At 42.9% G+C, this 26,838-nt stretch overlaps 1 protein-coding gene across 4 annotated transcripts in view; it reads left to right on the top strand.

The window, feature by feature from the left end:
* Nucleotides 1-26,838, top strand: part of CSGALNACT2 (chondroitin sulfate N-acetylgalactosaminyltransferase 2) — a 70,709-nt gene that overhangs the window by 30,580 nt on the left and 13,291 nt on the right. For 3 of the 4 annotated variants that reach the window (XM_044297231.1, XM_044297233.1, XM_044297234.1), the window contains exons 2-4: nucleotides 502-645; nucleotides 11,998-12,927; nucleotides 14,556-14,772. In XM_044297231.1, the coding sequence (XP_044153166.1) occupies nucleotides 12,276-12,927; nucleotides 14,556-14,772 (869 nt within the window). In that variant the 5' untranslated portion in view covers nucleotides 502-645; nucleotides 11,998-12,275. The remainder of the gene's footprint in view (nucleotides 1-501; nucleotides 646-11,997; nucleotides 12,928-14,555; nucleotides 14,773-26,838) is intronic. The other variant, XM_044297232.1, reaches the window with a different exon arrangement.

Genomic DNA, 26,838 nt, shown 5'->3' with positions numbered 1-26,838 from the left:
GGGCGGCTCAAGAACCGCTCGCCCAGGGCTGCAGCCCCAGTCAGGGGGAGCCCAGCAGGCCGGCACCCTAGGCGAACGCCTAGTTCGCCTATATGGTTGCACCGGCCCTGCCTCCGTCATATGGAGACTCAACATTTTTATTTACATATTCCACACGCTTTACAGACACTATCTATGCTTGTTGTCCACAGTGGGGCTCACACTCTAAGTTCCCTATTGGTATGACTTTGGAAACTGGGGTACCCAGAGGAAACCCACGCAAACACGGGGCGAACATACAAACTCCAAGCAGATGTTGTCCTTGGTTGAAGTTGCACCTAGGGCCCCAGGTCTTCAAGCAACCAGTGCTAACCACTGAGCCATCCTGCTGCCCATTTTTTATCATTTAGTTGCATGTGTAGTGAAATGGGTTAAATCTTTCCCCAGCATTGGTCTCTGTGGTCATGGTCTATGTGCTTGAAGAAATGCTTCACGCAGCACTTTTCTGACTTTTTACTTTAGAGCTGAATTACAGAAACAGAAGCTGCTGCGGCGAGATCCAGCGAGGGCTGTCTTCTCATGTGCTCCAGAAAGCAAATGAATAAGCAATGTGACGGACTTAATTGAGGGTGCCACCTGCGGATACTTGATGCTCTCATATCGGAGGTCAGTGATGAATCCCATCTTGTTACATTCTGTTAGTACATACACAGCTATGATGATTTGTGTTAATGAGCAGCCGTGTGGGAAGAGAGGACTGGCTATTAGACTGAGTCAGAGCTTCTGTTTTTATGGGTTGGACAAGTTATCTGCTAGTTAAACGCAAATGTGCAATCCACTTGGTTTTCAGTGGGTTAACCCCTTAGGGCTGTATTACACCAACAGATTATCTGACAGATTTTCTCACCAATCATTGGTCAAATGGCCAATTACACACACAGATCTTTTGTTATCCACGCCAACTATTGGTCTGATTGGACAGATATTGGTCAGATAATCTGTTGGTGTTGTACAGCCAGTTTTGGGCCTTAGTGTAAAAGCATTTTTTTATTGTTGCATTCCAAGAACTATCACGTTTTTATTATTCCATCAATGCTGTCATATGAGGGCTTGTTTTTATGTGGGAGAAGTTGTAGCTTTTTAATCTGGTTCGGTGCAATACCAAATGCATAGAACTTTTTATTTTTTCAGGTTTTAATACTTTTACTGGAAATGTGCTGACTCAACGATAGAGAGGCCAGTAAGCGGGTCATGTGCAGGTTGAATGGTGCCTGATGTCGCTGCCCACAATGGGTATTGTGCGGCGCATGCAAGAGCTGATGCTGGTGTTCACAAGCACATACTGAGGATAGGTACATTACATGAATACTGGGCAGGCTTTCCCGAGTAATGCTGGGGACAGGGGGGGCTGGGCACTTGGAGCAGTAAACACCACCCTGAGCGCTTGCAAACACCATTTGCATACGGTTTAAACTTCTTTTGGAACATTGAAGTTTTTCTGTGGTGGAAAAAAAAAAAAAAAAAAGGTACCATGTGTTATCTGTGTGTGTGTGACCCACAATGTGGCATTAACAGCGTGACTGGGGCAGCAATCGTTCCTCAAGCATTCAGTTTGCATCGGCCTGTGTAATCAGACCACTGCAAACGAGCACCGATGGATGTGTTCTCATCCAGTGGCGCTCGCACTGGTACCACCCTTAGATGAGTAGATAATTAATGACGTAATTAACAACCCAATCGAGTTTAACGATTTAAAGCTGTGTAGGCTCCTGTCCAGTATATGGCACTGGAGGTGAGGAGCTGTGGCTGGTCTGAGGGGTGGGAGGAGGAGGCAGGCCTGAGTAGAAAGAAGAGGAGAGTTGGGGCAGAAGGAGGCTTGAGAAAGGCAGAAGTGTGTTGTTACCCCTGCCAGAGAGTGAGGTCTCTGAGGGCTGCAAAGTGGAGAGCAAGGAACTTGTTGAGTGCTCTGGTACAAAAGAGCAGAGCTGGGCAGCCGCCCCACGAGCTCATGGAGTCTCCTGTCCCACAGGGACGCCGCCAAGGACGCATCACTGCCTGTAAAGTTTTTCTTTATACTTGTTATTCCCACTGCATGTTTCTCCCAAACAATATCTTCAGCAGTGGAGTTGTCGCCAGTGCACAATATTACAGACAGACCAGCATTTTCATGCAAAGATTATCGTGCATAAATTAATTTGCTTGCGATCGTTTATTCGCTCAATCCAGGATCGTGTATTGTCATGGATCACATCACTGAAAATTCACACACTGTTTCTTGACATTAACACAATTTAGTTACGACCAATAATAATTTGTTTGCATAAAGGACTACAGTCATTCAGTTGCTACATATATTTAGACTACACGATTGTGTTCCAACATGAATCGCTAGCATTCAAATTGTAACTGTCTACTTGTCTAAATACACCCTTAGGTGGAAGATGAAAGGTGCTTAATCTACATACCGTATTCTATTGACCAGTACCTCTTACTTTTCATAGTCACATGTAGACTTCATGCCTAGGGCAGTACAAGGAGTTCTGTGCCTCGTGAGAGCGAGATCGTCCTCTAGAAGCAATGCATCAAGGAGATAACCACCCCGCAGTTTGTATGGCATATGACAGAAAGAAAACTGCATGCTCCCATACGAAAGCAGCGTCATAACAAAGTAGAGCAAGACGCCTTACGCTCCTGTTAGTGCCCTTTTATTCCCCCATACAAAGCAGCGTATGTGCATGGTATCTTTTGGACCATAACCATAGATTGCACTCTGGATTCTGTTGGTAGAAGCAATGCTTCTAGGGAATAATACCTCAGGTACAGTATAGTTCCATTATAGCCTATGGGGGCCGTATTACGGAAATGGATGTCTTGGGACCACATAGTTGTGTGTGGTTTTACTTTAACACTTAGCATGAAACATGGAAAGCAGCACCGGAGTCCCAAAAAATGAAACCAGTATTTTGTGCAAGCTAGCTGAATAGGTTAAACTAGCATTTCTATACCAGCCAGCATGTCTCCTGGAATGTGACCACTCCAGACAGGCCGTGTCATCTTCTGCTATGGGGAGGAGGAATCCATCTCTCGCTTCTGTGGGTTCCGGCCGGGGCTTTCTCCAGACTCCCACCCCTTCCCTTGTGCTGTTAAATGAGGCCAGTAATTGGGACCAGATGGTGCTACTCACTTTTATGCTAGACAACCCTGGCCACGTATGTGTATCCATTCCTTCATACTAGGAAAAGAGGATGACATGTGAATGCTGAGTCACAAACTGTCTGACTGGTGGAAAGCGCTTATTAACCATTTAATGTCCATGCTGCATTCTGCTCGTCACTATTAGAGGCCGTAGGCATACAAGGCTTGAGTACAAAAAGTGGTGGGTGTGCGAAATGTTGTAAACTCCTGTTTTTAGGCGGCATATATGCAAAAAGGGACTTTTTTCTACGTTGAATACACTGCTGGTTTCTTCCAAAAACAGCACCACCCCTGTCCATGGGTTGTGTCTGGTATTGAGGCTGTGATCCATTACAGTCAATGGGACACAGCTGTAATACCACACACAACCTATGGACAGGGGTGGTGCTGTTTTTTTTTATTTTTTTTATTTTAGCTTATATAGTTTAGTCATATATTCTTCTTTAGTCATATATTCTTCACTTATTAGGAGGAGTTTCTTGTGCATATTTATACAAAATCTAATATTGTTCTTTATCTTATGAATATATAGGATACCTCAGAACAAAAAATGAGCCCCACTCCCTAGGAAAAACAATGACAGCCATGATTTATAAAGTATATAAAATCAGCGTACATTACCATTTCTGCCATGGTAGTAGTATCGCTTTCGGTGACTGCATTTGTATCTAGGGAAATAATTTATTAAAATGTCAGTGTATCTGATCAAATGGAGCATATTTGGAAAAGGCTGCCTATCTGAGATATCTCCAACATCATGTGAACAGCTGTTTATTTGCACCTAAATGTGCTTTTTTGCTTTCTTGGTTTGATGTGTGGCATACACTACAGTATGTCTATTGCAAGACACTTGTCTCCTAGTTTTTCAGCTCCTAGACAATAAGTTGATTTTACGGGGTCTAGTGCTGTATTCTCCAATGATCAGCTATAATCTGTGGGGGGAACCAAACTGCAAGGGTTAAAATAATTGAAATTGGTGAGGGGTTAAAACGTGTGACTCATCTAGGTAAGTATCTATTAGGAAAGCTCAACTATGTGTTTTTAATTTTTTTACTTGCAATTTTTTCTCCTAGAAACAGGGCGGTATCTGCCATGGGCTGTATCTGGTATTATAATATAGTCCCACTTAGCGGCAATACCAGACACAGCCCTTGGGAAGGCATAGCAGACATGCAGTAGGTAAGTGGCCATATAAATTTAATGGAGCACGTCTTTTTTTTTTTTTTTTTCTTTCGAATCCCTCCTAAACTGTATGTTCAGGAAGTGCTCTCACATATTGGCACAACCGCATCACCGATGGATGATTTCTTCCTTGCATTCACAGTTGCGGAGGCTGAGGAGTGTTATTCCCCCTACAGTCTGCGCTCGCTCTACAAGATGTTTGATTCACCTTCTCTACCTGTAGATCACCGTGTCTACTTGTCTCCCCATCTGATCTTAGAGAGTACAGCTTGTGTAATCTCCCCCCCTGAAGATTTTCTCATGTGCAGTGTACGTCCTCCTCCCCTCCCCGCTGCCATCTCTAAAAGCAGATAAAGGAGTTGCACAAACTGTATGGCAGCTAAATATTGAAAAAGCTGCTTGCAATCGGCAGCAATCTCCCTATCAAAATGTTTGCGTAGACACATAGCTGAGGATCACCTGATTAAAACGCTCGGAGGCTCCATTCCTGAGTTGTGATATATATTTTTTTAATATGCAAATTAGCCATTTCGGAAAAAGAGGACGTCACCGTTGCTCTTGTTGCACCAAACCTCCATTCCTTTCTGTGGCCAGTCCTTCCCTGGCTGCTTTGATTGACAGAGCCAGGCTGTGGGAAAGCAGCCAGGGAGGGACTGGTCACAGAAAGCAGCGGAGCTTCGGTGCAACAAGACCAATGGTGATGCCCTCTTTGCACCAAATGCCTAGTATCGCAACTCGGGAACGGCGCCTCCGATCAACAAATCAGATGAATCACAGCTATGCGTCTATGCAAACAACTGGATAGAGAGGTCGCTGCTGACAGATTTCCTTTAATCTTGCACTTAATAAGCAAAAGAACAATAAAAAAATTGCAAAGTGCAACATTGTCCTTAACCTGTAGATCTTGACACTTGGTTAGGAGCCCTCGCCCAGGTGGGTGGCTGCAGTATTGGTTTATTATAAACTGTTTATATGACAGTCATATGTAAGCAAGCACCGAAGGATTCTACAGTATAATGAATGATAACAATGGGAAACTGGTTTTATTGAAGTTATCGTTTATTGCCAAATTAAGCCTGGTGATAAACAGGCATCTGTATTGTCAATTCCACTTATTTCTGATCCTGCATTCATGCATGAGATCTCTATATGAAACAGGTGCAGCCGTATCTGGCATGGCGGTGATGCCGATCTGTACTAGAATCGTTGCTTCTTTGCTGTGTCCCAGATATTGATACAGGACATAACATAATAAAGTGTCTAATTTGGCATGCCCTACACCAGTGATGTCGAACCTTTTAGAGGCCGAGTGCCCAAACTGCAACCCAAAACCCACTTATTTATCGTAAAGTGCCAACACGGCAATTTAACCTGAATACTATAGTTCAATATAGTATATATTCCATGTACTTTATCATTTAGCTATTAAAGCCTGCCTACATTCAGTGCCCTGTCTGTGCTGTTCATAGTGCGCCCTGCGCTGATGAATGGCAGGAAAAGTCTAAGGCATATTGGTACACCATAGACTTTTTTAACAGTGCAGGTGCCCACAGAGAGGGCTCTGAGTGCCGCCTCTGGCACCCGTGCCATAGGTTCGCCATCACTGCCCTACACTATATCCAGTGCCCTACACTTTATCATGCACATGGCCATATTATGCTGTGCGATCAGTAATGCCTGTTCCAAACAATGGGCAATGGAATCCAATTCTGCATGGAGCCGTATTGCAAATGTACAGAGCCGGACTGTACAATGAGGTGAGGTCGAGTGTAGGCTACAGTTACACTGTGTTCACAACTATTAGACAAGGGAGGATTTTGACTGTACCTTCATTGTATGCACCTTTTCCAACTCCAAGCTCTATAAACCTGACTCCTTATTGGGTTGAAGCCTATCATGTGATGTGAATTTGTGTAATGAGGAGAATGTGGCCTAAGGAAATCAAGACCTTATATTAAAAGGTGTGCATAATTATTAGGCAATTTTCCTCTGGCAAAATGAGCCAACTTGAGATTTTACTCATTCTGAAAAGTTGAACATTAAGACATTCAGAGGGCTGCAGCACTCTTGAAATTTCTAAGATATTGGGGAGTGATCACAGAACCATCAAATGTTTTGTTGCAAATAGTCAACAGGGTCACAAGAAATGTGTTGAGAAAAAAAAGACGCAAATTAACTGCCAATGATTTGAGAAGAATGATGGGCGAATCCACCAGGAACCCTTTATTCTCCAGTGCTGTCATATTCCGACCTCCCTGGAGTGTCCGGTAGTACAAGGTGGTCAGTGCTCAGAGACCAGGCCAAGGTAAGGAAGCCTGAAATCTGACCACCACTGAACAAGACACATAAGTTAAAATGTCAACACTGGGCAAATAAATATCTGAAGACTGATTTTTCAGAGGCTTTATAGACTGATGACTGGAGAATGACCCTTGATGGACCAGATGGATGGGCCCATGGCTGGATCCGTAATGGGCACAGAGCTCCACATCGACTCGGACTCCAGCTAGGCTGGTATTATTAAAGATGAGCTAGTTGGACTTTTTTGTTTTGAGAATTGACTCAAAATCAACTCCCAAACCTACTGCCAGTTCTCAGAAGACACTTTCTTAAAGGAGTGCTACAGGAAAGTCAGCATTTTTCCAATTCTATTGTATGCATCGAAGTACTCCACTGCATGGCTAGCCAGTAAAGGCCTTAAATATGAAATAAAAATGACATGGCCCCCTTTCTGACCTAAACCCTATTGATAACTTATGGGCCCTTCTTATAAACTGTGAAGGGAAACAGTACACCTCTCTGAACAGTGTCTGGCAGGCTGTGATTGTTGCTGCACAAAAAGTTGATCGTCGACAGATTAAGAAACTGACACTCCATGGATGGAAGGCTTATGACTGTTACAGGAAAGGGAGAGACTGTATTGATCACAAATTTTTATTTATTTTGAAATGTCAGAAATGTTTATTTGTAAATGCAATTTGCCTAATAATTGTGACCACAGTGTATATAGGAATATTTTTTTTCTCAGTTGAAGTTCTAAAAAAATGAAGCTTGAATATCAAATGACAGTAGGAATCCTTGACAATGCCCTTAAAATTTCTCCAGGCTATGTGAATACTTTTGGAGTAGCTGTTACCTCTGTAAATCAAGACAGATAGTATGTGACTAGGAAGAGCAGAAGGTTTTTTGGTACAAAACTTTTGCTTCTAAAATTTTAAGCCTTGTAACATCCCCAAAAATAAAATATTATTCCCAAAATGATCCAAACATGAAGTAGACATATGGGGAATGTAAAGTAATAACTATTTTTGGAGGTATTACTATGTATTATAGAAGTAGAGAAATTGAAACTTGGCAATCTGCAATTTTTGTTTAACACATTTTTGCTAAATTTGATATTTTTATAAATAAAAATGATTTTTTTTACTTCATTTTACCAGTGTCATGAAGTACAATATGTGACAAAAAAAACTATCTCAGAATGGCCTGGATAAGTCAAAGCGTTTTAAACTTATCAGCACTTAAAGTGACACTGGTCAGATGTGCAAAAAATGGCCTGGTCCTTAAGGTGAAATAAGGCTGTGTCCTTAAGGAGTTAAGTCTCTATGAGCTTGCCACATTTTACCACTGGGATTTTTGCCCATTCCTCCTTGCAAAACTGCTTCATCTCCTTCAAGTTGGATAGTTTGCACTTGTGAACAGCAATCTTTAAGTCTGACTACAGATTTTCTATTGGATTGAGATCTGGGCTTTGACTAGGCCATTCCAACACATTTTCATGTTTCCCCTTAAACCAGTCAAGTGTTGCTTTAGCCGTGTGTTTGGGGTCATTGTCCTGCTGGAAGGTGAATCTCTGTCGTAGCCTCAAATCACGCACAGAGTGGGACAGGTTTTGCTCAAGAATATCCCTGTATTTAGCACCATCCATCTTTCCCTCAACTCTGACCAGTTTCTCAGTACCGGCTGCTTACCTTTAGGTCTCTGTGCTGCCTATCTGATTAATGCCCTCCTTGCCCGGGCTGTAAGTTTTGGTGGGCAGCTGTCTTATGGCAGGTTTTCTGTTGTGCCATGTTCTTTCCTTTTTGGTTATGATGGATTTGATGTTGCTCTTGGGGATCATCAAAGATTTTTATATATATATATATTTTTTTTATAACCTAACCCTGCTTTGTATTTCTCAACATCATAGTCCCTTACTTGTTTGGAGAGTTCCTTGGTCTTTATGGCAGTGTTTGGTTAGTGATGCCTCTTGCTTAGGTGTTGCAGCCTCTGGGGCCTTTCAAAAAAAGGTGTGCATATGTAATGACATCATGTGACAAATAGATTGCACACAGGTGGACATAATTTCACTAATTATGTGACTTTTGAAGGTAATTGGGTGCACCAGAGCTTTTTATGGGCTTCCTAACAAAGGGGGTGAATACATACACACATGCCAATTTTCTGTTTTCGATTTCTAAACAATAGTTTTATTTATATATTTTTCTCATTTCACTTCACCAACTTAGACTATTGTGTTCTGATCCATTACATAAAATTCTGATTGACAAAACATTAAACTTAAGGCTGTAATGTAACACAATCCAAAAAAAGTCAAGGGGGTTAATACTTTTTCAAGGCACTGTAGGTGTAACTAAGGGCAACTAAGCAAGTTCTGCTTTACACCAGCTTGATAAATCTCCCCCTATGCCTTTAGTTTACATTCTGGGAAAAGTAGAGTTATGCTTTTAAGGCTACATTCACACGAAAAATGGACATGTGACTGCTATTTTTTCTAACGGCCGTCACACATCTCTTAAGAACAACAGTAGTTTATGGGGTTATTCACATGGCTGCTTTTTTGACGGCTGCTGAATAAAGGACGTGAATAAATGACATATCCTATATGTCCATTTTCACGGACTGACAGCCCCCATACAATTAAAGGGGGCAATTTTGTATGTCTGTTTCAAAAAAAAAAAATGTTAACAGGCTTTTTTTGTTCACTGTTGTAGGTTTCAAAAGAAAGCAAATATAGATGTAATTTATCATAGACTAGCTTATATAATATCCCCTGCGCAGGCCTCATCATAAATGAAGCACAGTCTGCGCACCTAAACAGAAATCTACAGCAGCTCTGAGGTTCATTGAAGATTTCTTAGTCTTCATTTACTCTAGAAAACTAGCGTAAATGAAGATAAGTGTGCTAGGCCGCTGGCCCCGCTCCCTCCCCGACCTCGCTGCTCCCCCTTTTTCGGAAAGTGGTAAGGGCAGCATAAAAATGCCATTTGAGACAAATTTTGTCACAGTGGCATTAAAATGTTTCAAACACTTGGTTTGCGACTTTTTTACACCAGAAAAGTGGCATGGGGGATGATAAATCCCCCCCCCCCATGTTTCTATTGTATCAAATGTAATAACCTCTGTAAATGAGGCAATAAACCCTAATGATTTACTCACAAATTAGTTTACATTTACAGTCTTTACTAAACACTGTTCAGACACTTCAATACGTATTACAAATGTTGTGCCTTTATTTTTCTGAACTTCTAGTGAAGTGAATTTTTCTTCCATAGGGTTTTCATACATTTGAGTATTGCTTGTCTGCCTATGATTTTCAGGAAATGCCATTCTAGTGCCAGCCCAGGCATCTGTGGAGACAGCGAGTAAAACGGCCCGAATGTGTACTTTTGAAGGGTGTCCCATTTGGCAAGACTAGTCTCAGGAACATGTTGAGATCTTTTGGGCTTATAGACTTTATATTCTGGACAGTTACTGTAAATATCATTTGGGGAAAGACTAAAATTCGGTAACATAATACGTCATTAAAATGCAAAATCTATTTTTACTGGCAAAAAAAATAGTTTTCTATTTCCACTTCACTCTTTGCATTTACGATCGTATATGGTCTAAGTGATTGATTTACTAGTTGGGATTTTTCTGCAACAGAAAGGATTAGTCCACATGTACAAGTTGTGTATTTGGAGCGGTTTTGAATGTGGCAAATTTACAGATGGGGGTTATTAGATGACCTGCACAAAGTGAAAGTGCCATTCACACAGCTTGAAAAAGTGTTAACTTTTTGTGACAGAACGGCTCAATATTGTTAATAAAGACCAATTGAAAAAATTAGGTTTAGCCCAAAATGAGTAAAATGCCATCATAACAAAAATTGTCCCTGAAGGTGTACATAGACTTTAAAAATATCATCTACACGTTGGAGATATTTTCTATGTAAACAGACCTGCAATGCGGATTTTAAGAAACCACATCATGTCAGTTTCTGCTGAGGAAAGGTTGGTTTGTTGTAGATCTTTCCCATTGAGTTTCCCAGTGGATTACCTGTGGATCCACAGCAAAATCCATTATGGCAAAGATAAACTATGAGAAGTCCAGATGCCTTAAAAAGATGATCAGATAATTTTATTCATATACTATATGGATTTGTACGGAGGGGCAATCCTAGACATCATCGGGACACTGGGACCCTGTGGATATGTTCTGTGTGTGCCGGAACATTCAAAGCTGCATACGTTTTCATTTTGAGATTTACTTGCAAAAGTGCTGAAATTAGATTTTTTAAATTGTGTGCAAAAGAATGGATCCTGGTTAAAGGGGTTATCTTTGTAACTGACTTTGGATTGGTCATCAGCATCTGATCGGTGGGGGTCAAACACCCAGGACCCCCACCGATCAACTGTTCGTGAAGCCTCCTGTGCTCCTGTGAGCACTGCAGCCTTCTCGCTGCTTATCCTAGGCCACAAACGTCATGACAGTCAGTCACGTGGCCTCAGCACAGCTTAGCACCATAAATGTAAGCTCCAGGGACTTCTTAAACAGCTGATCGGAGGGGGTCCTAAGTGTTTTACCCCCATTGATCGGATACTGATGACCGATACAGAGTATAAGTCATCAGTTACAAAGATATTTACAACTCACAAAAATGATTTCTCGTATACCGTAACTTTTGTCTGCCTGCATTCCATGATAATTGTGTATTTGAATGGTGTTCTTGACTTAAAAGTTTTCTCATTTCAGCAAATGGCATTTATCATGTAGACAAACTTAATACAAGGCACATATTAATGTATTGTGACTGTTTATAGTCTATATTGCTTCCTTTTGCTGGCTCGATCCATTTTTTTTTCATGCTAGTTTCCTAGGTTATGACTACCCTGCAATCCAGCAGCAGTGGCCGTACTTGCATACTATAGGAAAAATTTCAGCCCTGTGCACAGTACTACAGTCAGTTTCCAGAGAAGCCAGCTCTGGCCTCTCTGGTAACAGACTGTAGTAGTACTGTGCATAGGCCTGCAATTTTTCCTATAGTATGCAAGTACGGCCACTGCTGCTGGATTGCAGGGTAGTCCTAACCCCTGGATACATGCAGTGTATACTGTGATGGAACAAGGAATCAAGACGGCAAAGGAGGCAATATGGACAATTACAATTCATTAGTAAGTGCCTTATATTAAGTTTCTCTACAGGATAATGCCATTTGATTAAGTGAGATAAGATAACTTGTTTTTTGTGACTTTTTTGTGATTTAATTAAGCACTTATCTGAATTTAACTTTTATATTTTGAATGCATATTCATCTTTTATATAATAAATAAATTAGGATAGTGGCACTTTAATTTTGACACCTTTTTCTCTTTTCAGGTTCAAGAAAATGACCCCTTAACATCCAGATAGGCTGGAGCATTAATATCCCCTGAATCCACATTGTACAGTTTTTGACCTGTTCTTCAGCAAGTTGCGGTTTATATCCCTGGTTTTCATGGAGGTAGCAGACTGAACAGAAATGTGGTCCTGTCTTGATGAGGTTATTTTTGTTTCAGTGATGTGAGACAAGAAAGTTTAGACAGAAAAGAACAAACTTTTTTGAATGATTATCTAAATCGTCTTCATGCACAAGAAAAATACAGATTTTCAAGAGAATGCCCAGGAGAGGGGTGTATCTCCAAGGCAGAACCCGATGGTTATTTGTAGGACTTGCCTTGGTTTTCAGCTTAATGCTTCTCACATATCTATTAGAATGTGCCCCTACTCCTGAGGGAAATGGCTCTCTTCCTGGGATTGCTGGAGAGATCTATAGCAAGGAGTACTACCAAGCTCTTCTTCAGGAACAGGAGGAGCACTACAAAAGTCGAGCAACAAGCCTAAAAAGACAGATTGCCCAACTCAAGCAGGAACTTCAGGAAATGAGTGAAAAGCTGAGATTGGCACATGAGAAAAAACAATCTGCTGGTAATGGTGCTGGGCACCAAGGTACCAAAGAGCAACCCCCTAATGACCTCCTTGAGTTTTTACATTCACAGATTGATAAGGCAGAAGTCGTTGTGGGTGCTAAACTTCCCAGTGAATATGCAGTTGTGCCTTTTGAAAGTTTTAATTCCATGAAGGTTTACCAGCTTGAGATGGGGCTAACACGCCACCCAGAGGAAAAGCCCATCAGAAAGGACAGGAGAGATGAATTGGTTGAAGTTATAGAGGCTGGCCTGGAAGTCATAAATAATCCTGAGGACGATGAAGAACAAGAGAACAGAGGATCGGAAAAAGTTTTATTCAGTGAATCTGACTTTGTGGAAGGTATGTTCAGTTCTTTTATGCATCTTGAGAAGGAGAATGCTTTCAAGTAAATCAATTGGATTATGTTGGGGTGTATGCAAGGAGCAGGACCGGGAGAGGTGAGGAACTGCTGTGAAAAAACAAACGTCCCCTTGCTACTTCTCCTTACATTGTGTATGCAGACTGCAGAGTATTGCTAACTGTATGGACCTGCTACAACAGTTTGCTCTTCCTGTTCTCCTACCAGCGCAGAGATGCTAGTCCAGCCAGAAGGGCAAGCAACTGCAGTCTGTTCGTACAGCTGGCAATGCCTTGGTCCATCACCAGACCAGTAGACAGGGAGAAAGGGCCAGGTCTGCTGCGAGCAGCTGACCTCAGCTATAGACTTGTACGCACCAACCGTTGCTCAGTAGATAGACTCTCCTGTGGCCTATGCAGGGATTCGGGCTGCCGATGTTCATGCCGACAATGTGGACAACAGATTGATCCAGGTCTCTCCTAGTGCAGGGACAGGCAGGGAATCGGCAGCCCAGTGTAGCAGACCGCTGAGCAGAGGATATGACTGCAGTAGGATTCCTTGGCCCAGAAAAGGAGTGCTGAGTTTCTGAATATAATGTATATAACAATGGCTTATTACACGGAGGAAGTCATACTATAGTGTTCATATGTTATATATACTGCATGCATGAAGTATATGATCTATCCTAGGAGCGTATACAATACCATGCAAACTTCCCCATGGTTGGACCAGGTTTACTTGCAGAGTCCCTATGTCAGCTGCGCCAAAGCTTTTCCAAGGAAAAATCAATTGGCTGATGGCAGTTGGCTTTTAATTGCTAAGGCAGTGCGGTATGGTTCAGTGCTGGTGATTTTCCCCTTAAAGGGGTTGTCTCACATCAGTAAATGGCATTTATCAGGTAGAGAAAGTTAGTACCAGTCACTTACTAATGTATTGTGATTGTCCATATTGCCTCCTTTGCTGGCTGGATTTTTCCATCACATTATACACTGCTCGTTTCCATGGTTACGACCACCCTGCAATCCATTAGCGGAGATCATGCTTGCATGCTATAGGAAAAAACACTGGCCTATTTGGTGGCTGGGACCATGGGAGCGAGCATATGTCAGGGTTCTCTCTAAGCCAGTTGGAACCGTGGCTCAGGGTTGACAGTTATTTTCCTACAGATGACTATATGAAAGGGTATAGCATATAGGAGGCATTTTTCCCTCTTCCATAATTAATTTATTCAAACCTCCATTGAGAATAATCCTATGTATGCTGGAACATACATCCTGGCTGATGTTCAGGTCTGATTACAACTTGTATCTAGCCTCTATTGCCTCATCTTTCTTCCAAGCTGATACATCAGGATGAAGTGAGGTGGTAAGTTCTAGGAGGTGAGCTGCGCCCACCCACACTATTCGCTTAGACTGTGCTTGCGTCTATTAGAGGCATCAGTGCAGTTTTTCCTTTACCCTTACAAAGGAGTGTAATAAACTATTTTATGACTCCGTTGATAAGCCAGAATATTTCCTAGCACCTACAAGATCCAGTTGATGCAGAATTAATAGAATTTTAAACAAATGTAGATTTTTTTTTAATATATTTTTTCTATTATTATTATTATTATTATTATTATTATTATTAGGTTATTATCGAACTGAAAGGGATAAAGGATCTCATTATGAGCTGTTCTACAAAAAACCCGAATCTAGGAGCTACCATCACATCACTTTATTCCGACCCTTTGGCCCACTCATGAAAGTCAAAGTGGAAACGCAGGACATCTCCAGGACCATTGTGAACATCATTGTCCCATTGTCTGGCAGAACAGAAGCCTTTGCACAGTTCATAGAGAACTACAAGTAAGAACTTTAAGGAACATTTTATAAAAATATATTTTTTTTTAATTTAATAATGCAAATATTTAAAAACTTCCTCCTAATATTCTCCTTGTCTTTATAAAAGGACAAGCCTGTAGGCCTGGTAGACTAATACAGGTCACTGAGGCATCTATGTAGCACTACCTATCTTTGTATAAATGTCACATTTGGGCATCAGAATGCCTTGTTTATACAAATATATGAATTGAAACTTTCTATGACATGTATTGATATAGTTTCGTCATTTGCACAACATGTACTTATGCTGTAGTTAAATCGTCCTCTTCAACCATAGATTATAAATCTGTTCTCTCAAACGTATGGAGATTGAAATAAAGTGCGTTTTAGGCTATTTTTGGGGGGAGGTTGGATCAGTTTGGGTACTGGCCTTCCCCCTGACAGTGGTCTAGGCCCTGCAAGAAAGACAGTTTAGTTTTTTTGCTTGTTTTTTATGTGTATGCTTTCTGCAGCCATATATAATTCTTAGTGAGAATGTCATAAGGAAGTTTAAGGCCTCTTTCACATGGGCGTTGCGGGAAAATGTGCGGGTGCGTTGCGTGAACACGCTCAATTTTTCTGCGCGAGTGCAAAACATTGTAATGCATTTTGCACTCGCGTGAGAAAAATCGGCATGTTTGGTACCCAAACCCGACTTAACGGTGTTCTGTAGATTGTATTATTTTCCCTTATAACATGGTTATAAGGGAAAATAATAGCATTCTGAATACAGAATGCATAGTAAAATAGCGCTGGAGGGGTTAAAAAAATAAATAAAAATTTTAACTCGCCTTCATCCACTTGATCGCGCAGCCGACATCTCTTCTGTCTTCTTTCTTTGCTGTGTGCAGGAACAGGACCTGTGGTGACGTCACTCCAGTCATCACATGGTCCACAACATGATCCATCACCATGGTAAAAAATCATGTGATGGATCATGTGATGACCGGAGTGACGTCACCACAGGTCCTGTTCCTGCACACAGCAAAGAAAGAAGACAGAAGGCGATGCCGGCTGCGCGAGCAAGTGGATTAAGGTGAGTTAAAGAGGACCTTTCACCTGGAAAAACAATGTGAACTGAGTATGCTGCCAAATAGAGCGGCGCCCGGGGATCTCACTGCACTTACTATTATCCCCGGGCGCCGCTCCGTTCTCCTGCAATGCCCTCCGGTATCTTCGCTCTGCAAGTTATAGTAGGCGGTGTCTGCCCTTGTCCTGTGGGCGTCTCCTTCTCCTAGGCTGCAGCGCTGGCCAATCGCAGTGCAGAGCTCACAGCCTGGGAGTTTTTTTTTCTCCCAGGCTGTGAGCTGTGCGCTGCAATTGGCCAGCGCTGCAGCCTAGGAGAAGGAGACGCCCAGCAGAACAAGGGCAGACACCGCCTACTATAACTTACAGAGCGCAGATACCGGAGGGCATAACGGGAGAACAGATAGGCGCCCAGGGATAATAGTAAGTGCAGTGAGATCCCCGGGCGCCGCTCTCCAAGTCAGCATACTTGGTTCACATTGTTTTTCCAGGTGAAAGGTCCTCTTTAAATTATTTTTTATTTTTAACCCCTCCAGCGCTATTTTACTATGCATTCTGTATTCAGAATGCTGTTATTTTCCCTTTTTATAACCATGTTATAAGGGAAAATAATAATGATCAGGTCTCCATCCCGATCGTCTCCTAGCAACCGTGCGTGAAAATCGCACCGCATCCGCACTTGCTTGCGGATGCTTGTGAGTTTCACGCAACCCCATTCATTTCTTATGGGGCCTGCGTTGCGTGAAAAACGCACAAAATAGAGCATGCTGCGATTTTCACGCAACGCACAAGTGATGCGTGAAAATCACCGCTCATGTGAACAGCCCCATAGAAATGAATGGGTCCGGATTCAGTGCGGGTGCAATGTGTTCAACTCGCGCATTGCATCCACGTGGAATACTCGCCTGTGTGAAAGGGGCCTAAGGTCTTCAGTTTAGAATATACTTCAGGTAGGTAGGTTTGTGTTGTTTGTAGTTATCATAACTTTATTTGTAATGTACGCAGTGCTTTGTTAGTGTTCTTTTTTCTTTTAAGGTTTTTCTGGCAGTTCACAGTTTGATAAAACTTTGTAGTTATGAAAGCCGAACCCTTGTGTGTAATTTCCTCTATTGGTGTGTCACTGGTAATATCTGTGAAAACACATGCTATATATATTTCCTGGCAATAGCTTATTCGAAACACTATGTCTGTAAATATCTACTAATAGTATTAAAAGGGTTTTCTGTGATGCCGAGCACAGAGGTCTTCACAAACAGCAGAGGTCCCGGGTCTCGGACCCCCACCGGAAAGATACTGATGACCTGTCCAGACCTTTCCAGATAAAAATCCCGGAAATCCCCTTTAATACTGACGGAATATATAATGGTATGAATTTATAATGGGTGAAAAGAACAAGTAGGCCATGTATGCCTGATGTCCCACTGCTCATCACATACTGTGCCAACCTGTTCTATTTTTCAGAGAAAAGTACTACTTTCTATTAGGTTCCCCAACGCCTAATAGCAAGACTCAGTTTGTAGAGTGGTCTTATATTAGGTCTTGGCTACTATAGTAAACCATTGTCCCGTGATTTCTTTGCAGGGTGTCAGTAGGCTGAGAGAGGGAGCCCCCTCCCTCTCTTTTTTTTCACTATAGACTGCATCATATGGGGGGTGGGGGTTAAATGGCCCAGTTCAGAATTACCTTTGAGTAGGCTTCTATTACAGCTGTGCTCCCAATATAATCTCATGTATACCATGCTATCATTTTGATTTGATGGATATATCTTTTGGAGTATTAAATTGCACTTACTGGAGATGGATATATCAGTTATTCATTGATAAGGGGTTAAATAATAAATAGGGCTGCACGATATGTGAATTTTGTGCGATTGCGATTAGGGCCCTAAAAATTGCGATAACGGTATGCGATGCAATATTTTAAGGGAATTGAATTGTGCTAGAGGTCTATTTGTTTGGATTTTTTAAGGCAAAAGCGCACACACACATTACTGATAATGCTGAAATGTAGTTATGCTTAACTCAAGAACTGAAATGCACAGTGTTTTTCTAAATAAAACATCTTTTACTAAAGTAAATAACATATTTGCATTACTGCAAAAGTACAAAATACAAAACTTGCCATTTTCTTAATAGCACTGCACAGAACAGATAAATGAAATAGAATAGATATAAGAACGTGTTCATTAAAATGAGATTTTCCGAACACTGAACACCATAGTCAGCAGCAGCAATATAAGGTAATATACCGTGCCCATAAGGCGCACTAGGTTTTTGAGGAGGAAAATAAAGGAGCATGCCGTAGTGAGTGATGCGCCGCCCTCCTGGCCTGCCTCCTCCCTCCTCTCTGCTACGGAATTTAGTTGTAAGTAATACAGCCAGATTACACATGATTATTATAACAATGCCTACAGGTTGGGGGGGGGGGGGGGGGGGGGAGCTAGCTTGCATGTTTCATTGAGAGAGGTGTAAATTTGTAGGATGGTGTAATTCTCTTGTCTCACTTTCAGTTGAAGGTTATTTTGTCTAAAGTTCTAAAGATCTAAAATGGTGAAATAAAGTTTACTGAAGGTGTTGTCTGTCTTTGCTAAACTGCTGAATCCTCAGGTGAATTGGTAGGAGCTGTCCCATTGAAACAGCTGAGGGCTATAACTATGCTTACTTCTGCTCAGCAAGTTGGTAAACAGTAAGGAGATTACGACAAGATTATTTTCACACAGTGGATTGGCAGAGATGCTTTCCTGCCCTTTAAACAGGGTTTTGAAGCAAAGCTAGAAAAATAGGTAAGCCATCCTCACATCTGCAACTAGTTATTTCAGACCAAAACGCGGCCTGAGATAATGTCATGACGCCTGCTGCGCACAGGATTTTGGCCAAGATCTTCAAGCAAGATGGTGGTGGGTGACCCATCACAAGCAAATGGAGCAGGTAAGTATTTTTTTGTTCTTTTGTACCCTATTTCAGGTTAAATTTTCCATTGTGGACTTCGATTCACTCGTCCCTAGTATTAATCATTAAAAAAATAGTGGGTACCACCTGAAAATGCTAGATGAACTAGGCAGGAAAGAACACAAGTTTACTGTGGCTGCAACGCCTTTCAATATTGTTTCCCATTACTACCTATAATCACCAATGGATTAAGGAGTATGTAAATATATATAGTGAAAACAAAAGCGGGGGTAGAAACTTTATTTTTATTTTTTTACATCCACCAAGTCTGCCCCAGGATGCTAAGTCATCAGCGATATTGACCAGTGGATCCTACACTGATCCAAGATGCCTGTGGAACAGCAGTTGAACCAACACAGCCCGTTCGGTGGAATTCCGGTGTAGAAGAAGCTGCATAGTGTACAGGCGGCTGGTACACCCTGTCATCGCAGGTCAGGAATATGTCTCTATATGTCAGAATCCATCTAGTAAGGCACCATCCAATTCTGTGCAATGTACATCACACTAACAACTCCTACTTTGCTAGTCTGACCAGCAATACATTAGGGGTGCAGGTGGTGTAACTGCTACTCATCGCGCTTGCTCATAAGGCTGAATGTGTTTCTACACAGCGTGTTTCATCAGGAGCTGACATGAGTGATATAATTCTATTCGGAGCATTTAGCACGCTGACCACCTTGGATCATGAGTGGCAGTGCATCTGGCGTTAGTATGGCCATGAAGCGAAGGCCCCATTCCTAATCCAAGCCAAACCTATGCACCAGCCAATCCTGGAGAGGGAGGTGTATAGGGCACTGATGTCACATTCCTACCAGGCGTGCTGTTCTTGTATTAGTGGTGGCTCAACATAATGGTGTGTAAACACCAGAAGTCAACGCAGGAATTTAAAGAATCCCTGTGCTTTCACACAATTTCACTTCATTTAATAGAGAATGGTGTAACTAGCAAAAAAAACTGAAAAAAAAAAAAAAAGAGCTGTAAATTCATGGCCTTTAGGGGTCACGTGTCCACCTAGGTTGCAGTCCACTGCCTGTTGTCAGGCAAGATCCGTCACTGGTAATGGAGACGGCTGAGAGAAAGTGGTTGTGTCAAAGCTAGCTGAGCTCCTGAGCCTGATTAAAACAGCTTCTTCTACACGACTTGTGAACATCACGGGAGCCTCCTGCCTTTCTGTAAGTGTGGTTTATCCCTCATTACAACAGAGCAGTGCTGGCAGATTTCAGACAGGACACGCCCCCGGCCTCTGAGTGAAAAGATATTAGGGAAGCCCAAACATACCTGTTCCTTAAGGCCTCTTGCACACAGCCGTTGTGTACCCGTGGCCGTATTGTGGCCCACACACGGCGGGCCACAATACACGGGGCACCGGCCCGTGTGCACTCCGCACGGATGCGGAACCATTCCGTTGAATAGGTCAGCAATCACGGAAATGTGGAACGGAAGCACTACGTAGTGCTTTCATGGTGTTTCTGTCCGTGCCTCCGCACTGCAAAAAAACTAAAAATAGAACTTGTTCTATTTTTTTTGCGCTGCCCGTGCATTGGGGGCCGCAAACTGCACGGAACGGATGCACAACAAGATGATTCTACAAAGAAGTTCAGCCATTATGAAAACTTTGAAAACTCAGGTACGCTTTAGCCCCTAAGTGACCACCCATATGTCTTTTTACAGCGGTCACTAAGGGGCCTTGGGCTGGGCCGCCGCTTTTACTGCAGCCCAGGCTAAGCGCAGCACTAGTCCCCCATGTAGCGGAGATCGGAGGGTCAGCTCTCACATGAGAGCAGCACTCCCGCTATAACGGACCGGACCAGTAGGAGTGCTGATCCAGACTGTTTAACTTAACTGTCTACATGCTGCTGGCAATGGTGCCGGCCACATGTTAAACACTGACAGATGGAGCGGACTCGATGGGTGTAAAGGCTGGCTGGGTTGTGATATAGACCCCGAGCCGGCCTTGAGTATTTTCCAGCAGGCTGTGCCTCACTGGTGCAGCCTGCTGGTCAATGTCAGTATAGCACTGACTAGTAATGAGTGAACTTTGTGTTTCAAGTTTGGAGTACAAGGTTCAGGTTGCCTAAGAATTCCGTTATGGATTCCGCTACCACGGACCATAACTTAGGTTCGTGGTAGCGGAATCCATAACGGAATTCTTAGATAACCCGAACCTTGTATGCCAAACTTGAAAAACAAAGTTCACTCAACACTTACACTGACGTCAAAAGGCAATGCACCAGTGGTGGCAAACCTATAGCACGGGTGTCGGAGGTGGCACTCAGAGCTCTCTTTGTGGGCACTTGCACCCTGGAAAAAGTCTGTGGTGTACCAATATGCCTTGTCTTTTCCTGCCATTCATCAGCACAGGGCGCACTATGAACAGCGCATTGAATGTAGGCAGACTATTATAGCTAAATTAGAAAGTACATGGAAGATATACTCTATTGGACTGTAGTATTCAGGTTAAATTGCTGTGTTGGCATTTTGCGATAAATAAGTTGGTTTTGGGTTGCAGTTTGGGCACTCAGTCTGTAAAAGGTTCTCCATCACTGCACTATAGGGATAGCGTATTTTATTTTAAAATCAATTCAAATGTTGCCTGTTAGTCCCCTTGTTGGGCTATTAAGTGGTAAAAGAAAATTGCAAAAAAAATCTCCCCATATGTTTGGGATCTATGCAGATCTTGAAGCACATGAGTGAAGCTAGATATTCTATAGCATCACAATAGATATAACCCACATGAAATAGAAGGCTGGGTTCACATCTGCACTGTGAACTCCTGCGGAATAACAGGCTACCGGGGTTCACCATATCCGGCACAGCCACCTGTCGCCATTCACTATAATGGGATCTGGCACTGATCTGGCTGCTCTCCGGCATTTATACCGGCTTATGGCCGCACAAAAAGTTTTTGTCAGAGTAAGGCCTCATGCACACGACCGTTGTGTGCATCCGTGGCCGTTGTGCCGTTTTCCTTTTTTTTTTTCGCGGACTCATTGACTTTCAATGGGTCTGTGGAAAAATCGGAAAATGCACCGTTTTGCAGCCACATCCGTGATCAGTGTATCCTGTCCGTCAAAAAAATATGACCTGTCCTATTTTTTTGACGGACAACGGTTCACGGACCCATTCAAGTCAATGGGTCCGTGAAAAAAACACGGATGCACACAAGATTGGCATCCGTGTCTGTGATCCGTGGCCGTAGGTTAGTTTCATACAGACGGATCCGAAGATCCGTCTGCATAAAAGCTTTTTCAGATCTAAGTTTTCACTTCGTAAAAACTCATATCCGACAGTATATTCTAACACAGAGGCGTTCCCATGGTGATGGGGACGCTTCTAGTTGGAATACACTACAAACTGTGTACAAGACTGCCCCCTGCTGCCTGGCAGCACCCGATCTCTTACAGGGGGCTGTGATCCGCACAATTAACCCCTCAGGTGCCGCACCTGAAGGGGTTAATTGTGCGTTTCATAGCCCCCCTATAAGAGATTCGGGGCTGCCAGGCAGCAGGGGGCAGACCCCGTCTCTCCCCAGTTAAAATTTCAATGGTGGCCAGTGCGGCCCCCCCTTCCTCCCTCTATTGTAATAATTTGTTGGTGGCACAGTGTGCCCCCCCCCCCTTCCTCCCTCTATTGTAATAATTTGTTGGTGGCACAGTGTGCCCCCCCCCCCTTCCTCCCTCTATTGTAATAATTTGTTGGTGGCACAGTGTGCGGCCCCCATCGGCGGCCCCCTCCCTCTATAGCATTAACAACATTGGTGGCAGCGGAGTTCCGATCGGAGTCCCTGTTTAATCGCTGGGGCTCCGATCGGTAACCATGGCAACCAGGACGCTACTGCAGTCCTGGTTGCCATGGTTACTTAGCAATAGTACAATAGTAGAAGCATCATACTTACCTGCTGGCTGCTGCGATTTCTGTGTCCGTCCGGGAGCTCCAACTACTGGTAAGTGACAGGTCTGTGCGGTGCATAGCTAAATGAACTGTCACTTACCAGTAGGAGGAGCTCCTGGCCGGACACAGACATCGCAGCAGCCAGCAGGTAAGTATGATGCTTCTACTATTGTACTATTGCCACCAACCTATTATTACAATAGAGGGAGGGAGGGGAGGGGGCCGCACTGGCCACCAATGATATTCAAACTGGGGAGGGGGGTCTGCCCCCTGCTGCCTGGCAGCCCTGATCTCTCACAGGGGGATATGATCTGATCACGGCCCCCTGTAAGAGATCGGGTGCTGCCAGGCAGCAGGGGGCAGTCATGTACACAGTTTGTAGTATATTGTAACTAGAAGCGTCCCCATCACCATGGGAACGCCTCTGTGTTAGAATATACTGTCGGAAATGAGTTTTCACGATCTAACTCATATCCGACAGTATATTCTAACATAGAGGCGTTCCCATGGTGATGGGGAGGCTTCAAGTTAAAATTTACCATCGGATTGGAGAAAACTCAGATCCGATGGTATAAAAGGGACTCCTGACTTTACATTAAAAGTCAATGGGGACGGATCCGTTTGAAATTGCACCTTATTGTGTCAACGTCAAACGGATCCGTCCCCATTGACTTGCATTGTAATTCAGGACGGATCCATTTGGCTCCGCACGGCCAGGCGGACACCAGAACGACTTTTTTTTCATGTCCGTGGATCCTCCAAAAATCAAGGAAGACCCACGGAAGAAAAAACGGTCACGGATCACGGACCTACGGACCCCGTTTTTGTGAACCGTGAAAAAATACTGTCGTGTGCATGAGGCCTAAATTGTACAATTCATCAACAAAAACAAATGTTCAACCAATAAAGCATGCAAATAAAATGTGTTCGTTTAGACCCTTAGGTCATATGGTCTGTAAACGGAATGTCCATTGGGTGTCTTTTTTTGCAATTATTTTTTGTCCAAATTGCCCCCAAATGAAGAGCGCCTGACAATCTCAGTTTTTTTTGCAACTCATGATGGGCATTAACGTGTTAATCTCAGCATAGAGATGGAGGACCTTTTTAAATGTCAGATGTCTGGCAGATGTGTTAGAAGAAGGGATTCGGTGAGGGACCTTTCATGATTTCTTTATGTTTGGTTTGATGTGGATGGTGCTCGCCCCGAGCCTTGTTTGATGGCCACATCTGAACCTGGTTGGCTTGCAGCTTTTGTGCATGTTTTGGTAACAAGAGGTGCTTCTGGCTGGCTGCATGCCTACTTGGCTGATTTGTTTCTGGCTTGTTTGCCTGCTTGGCTGTTATGATTTTGCGTTTATGCCTGTTTCAGCACTGTTTGGCACATCTGCGAAGGCTTATAATGCTCCTAGTTGGGAGAGAGAACTTGGACTGGTCTGCTCTAATTCTGGAGCTCTAGCAAAGTTGGGATTGAGAAGATGGTCAGGTCTGCAGTAAGTCTGGCATATCAGCAAAGCCCAATAATGCTACTAGTTGAGTGAAAAGATGATCCGACATGCATTCAGTGTGTGGCCTTTTACTAGTATGGCACAACTACAAAGCCCTATAACGCTCCAATTTGGGAGTAAGAAGATGGTCAGGTCTGCAGTCAGGCATACCGGCAAAGCCCTATAATGTTCCTAGTTGAAGTAAGAAGATGTCTATAATGCTCCTAATTAAGAACGAAAAATGGTCCGTTCTGCACTGTTTGTGTGGTCTACCTAGTTTGCCTAGTATGGCACAACAGACCTAGTGCACCTGGTTGGAGTCATCAATAGGACAGTCATTTTGAAGATGTTTCTATTAATATTGAACCCAGTTGGGCCTTGTGCATGATCTCATTTTGCTCTTTTTCCTGTCGGACACCTTCCGTAATGGTCATACTGTGTGAAAATGAAAGGAAAAACGCTGGCAGATGGTTCGGGTCACATGCTGATTTGATGTCAGTTTAACCTGCAGGTGTATGACCTTCAGTGACCACTGGTGACTGTACAAATTTACACCTATGAGATAACAAGCTTTCTTCATAGGACTCTTCACCGTTAGATTTTGGAACATGGTTGGAGGGATATGCCTCTATTCAGAGGCCAGCATAGAGGCCATTCTGAAATTCCTATTTTTTATTTTTTTTCCCCTTGTAACCAAGATTCTTCTGTTAGGCCCCTTTCACCCGGGCGAGTTTTCCGTGCGGATTGAACACAATGCACCCGCACTGAATACCGACCCATTCATTTCTATGGGGCTGTTCACATGAGCGCTGATTTTCACGCATCACTTGTGCGTTGCGTAAAAATTGCAGCATGCTCTATATTCTGCATTTTTCACGTAACGCAGGCCCCATAGAAATGAATAGGGTTGCGTGAAAATCGCAAGCATCCGCAAGCAAGTGCAGATGCTGTGCGATTTTCATGCATGGTTGCTAGGAGACGATCGGGATGGAGACCCGATCATTATTATTTTCCCTTATAACATGGTTATAAGGGAAAATAATAGCATTCTGAATACAGAATGCATAGTAAAATAGCTCTGGAGGGGTTAAAAAAAAAAATTAACTCCCCTTAATCCACTTGATCGCGAAAGCACGTCATCTCCTTCTGTCTTCATCTTAGCTGTGTGCAGCAACAGGACCTGTGGTGACGTCACAGTCATCACATGATCTTTTACCATGGTGATGGATCATGTGATGACCGGAGTGATGTCACCACAGGTCCTGTTGCTGCATAGAGCTAAGATGAAGACAGAAGGAGATGCCGGGCTTTCGCAATCAAGTGGATTAAGGTGAGTTAAATTTTATTTTTTTAACCCCTCCAGCGCTATTTTACTATGCATTCTGTATTCCGAATGCTATAATTTTCCCTTATAACCATGTTAAAAGGGAAAATACAATCTACAGAACACCGATCCCAAGCCCGAACTTCTGTGAAGAAGTTCGGGTTTGGGTACCAAACATGCGCAATTTTTCTCACACGAGTGCAAAACGCATTGCAATGTTTTGCACTTGCGAGGAAAAATCAGGCGTGTTCCCACAACGCACCCAGCACATTTTCCCGCAACGCCTGTCTGAAAGAGGCCTTAAACTGTGACATGGTGAAAGATGATAAATTACTGGAGAACTTTGACAGTGTACTTGGCTCGTGGTGAGTTTCCATGGCTAAACATTTCCAGAGGCAGACCCATATTGCTGTAACTACAGAGAGCGAGAACCTGGTGACAGACCTGCCATTGCTCTTAGATATTTCCATATTAATTTGTAACCCCATAATGACTGCCACTACACCTTTTACAGCAGCCCTGGAAGTCTGTAGAACAGGGCTAAGGAAAAAAAACATTGTAAAGATACTTTACCTATACTATCAATTTATGAAAATTTGGTTGAAAATACATTGACCTTTTAAGGAACTTCTACAATTTACACTCAATTCATATAAAGGCTGTGTGTATAATAGAGGTACCTCTACTGATCCTGGCGTCAGGTCTTGTGACCCTGCTGCTGTACCCAGCACAGCCCTGACTATTACAGTTTTCAGGGCCGTTTGAAATGGCCTCTCTCTATTTGGTTAAAAAATAGTTAAGAAAAAAGTAAAGCCATATTTGTTGCAAAACAAACTGCAAATATTTATTTTCACAATAATGGAGTTACTGTACACTCCTCCTGCATATAAGACAATAAACCCCACATTTGGAGGGTCAGTTTCTCATGTGCATGTAGTGCAATCTCACTTCCTTGTGCCACCAATCTCCGCTTCTGGTTTTTAGGGGAAGCTCTACCTTTGGAGAAACATGATCAACCTACAATCTCTTGACAAAAGGCTTTTTTTTAGTGTTTTTTGCAGGCTGTTTTTTTCCGGATCAGTGTTTCTGTTTTGGTTCAGTTTTTTTATATGGCATAAACAGTATACAGTAATTACATAGAAAATATTGGGCTGGGCATAACATTTTCAATAGATGGTTCCACAAAAACAGAACAGATATGGAAGACATGCGGATGCATTTCCGCATGTGTTCCGTTTTTTGGGCTGACCCATTGACTTGATTGGAGCCACGGAACGTGATTTGCGGGCAATAATAGGACATGTTCTATCTTTTAACAGAACGGAAATACGGAATGCATACAGAGTACATTCCGTTTTTTTTTTTTTTGGGCGAAACC

This window comes from Bufo gargarizans, chromosome 6, assembly GCF_014858855.1.
Source record: "Bufo gargarizans isolate SCDJY-AF-19 chromosome 6, ASM1485885v1, whole genome shotgun sequence".
In the NCBI taxonomy this organism is placed as follows: domain Eukaryota; kingdom Metazoa; phylum Chordata; class Amphibia; order Anura; family Bufonidae; genus Bufo; species Bufo gargarizans.
This window is presented reverse-complemented; position numbering and strand designations above follow the sequence as displayed.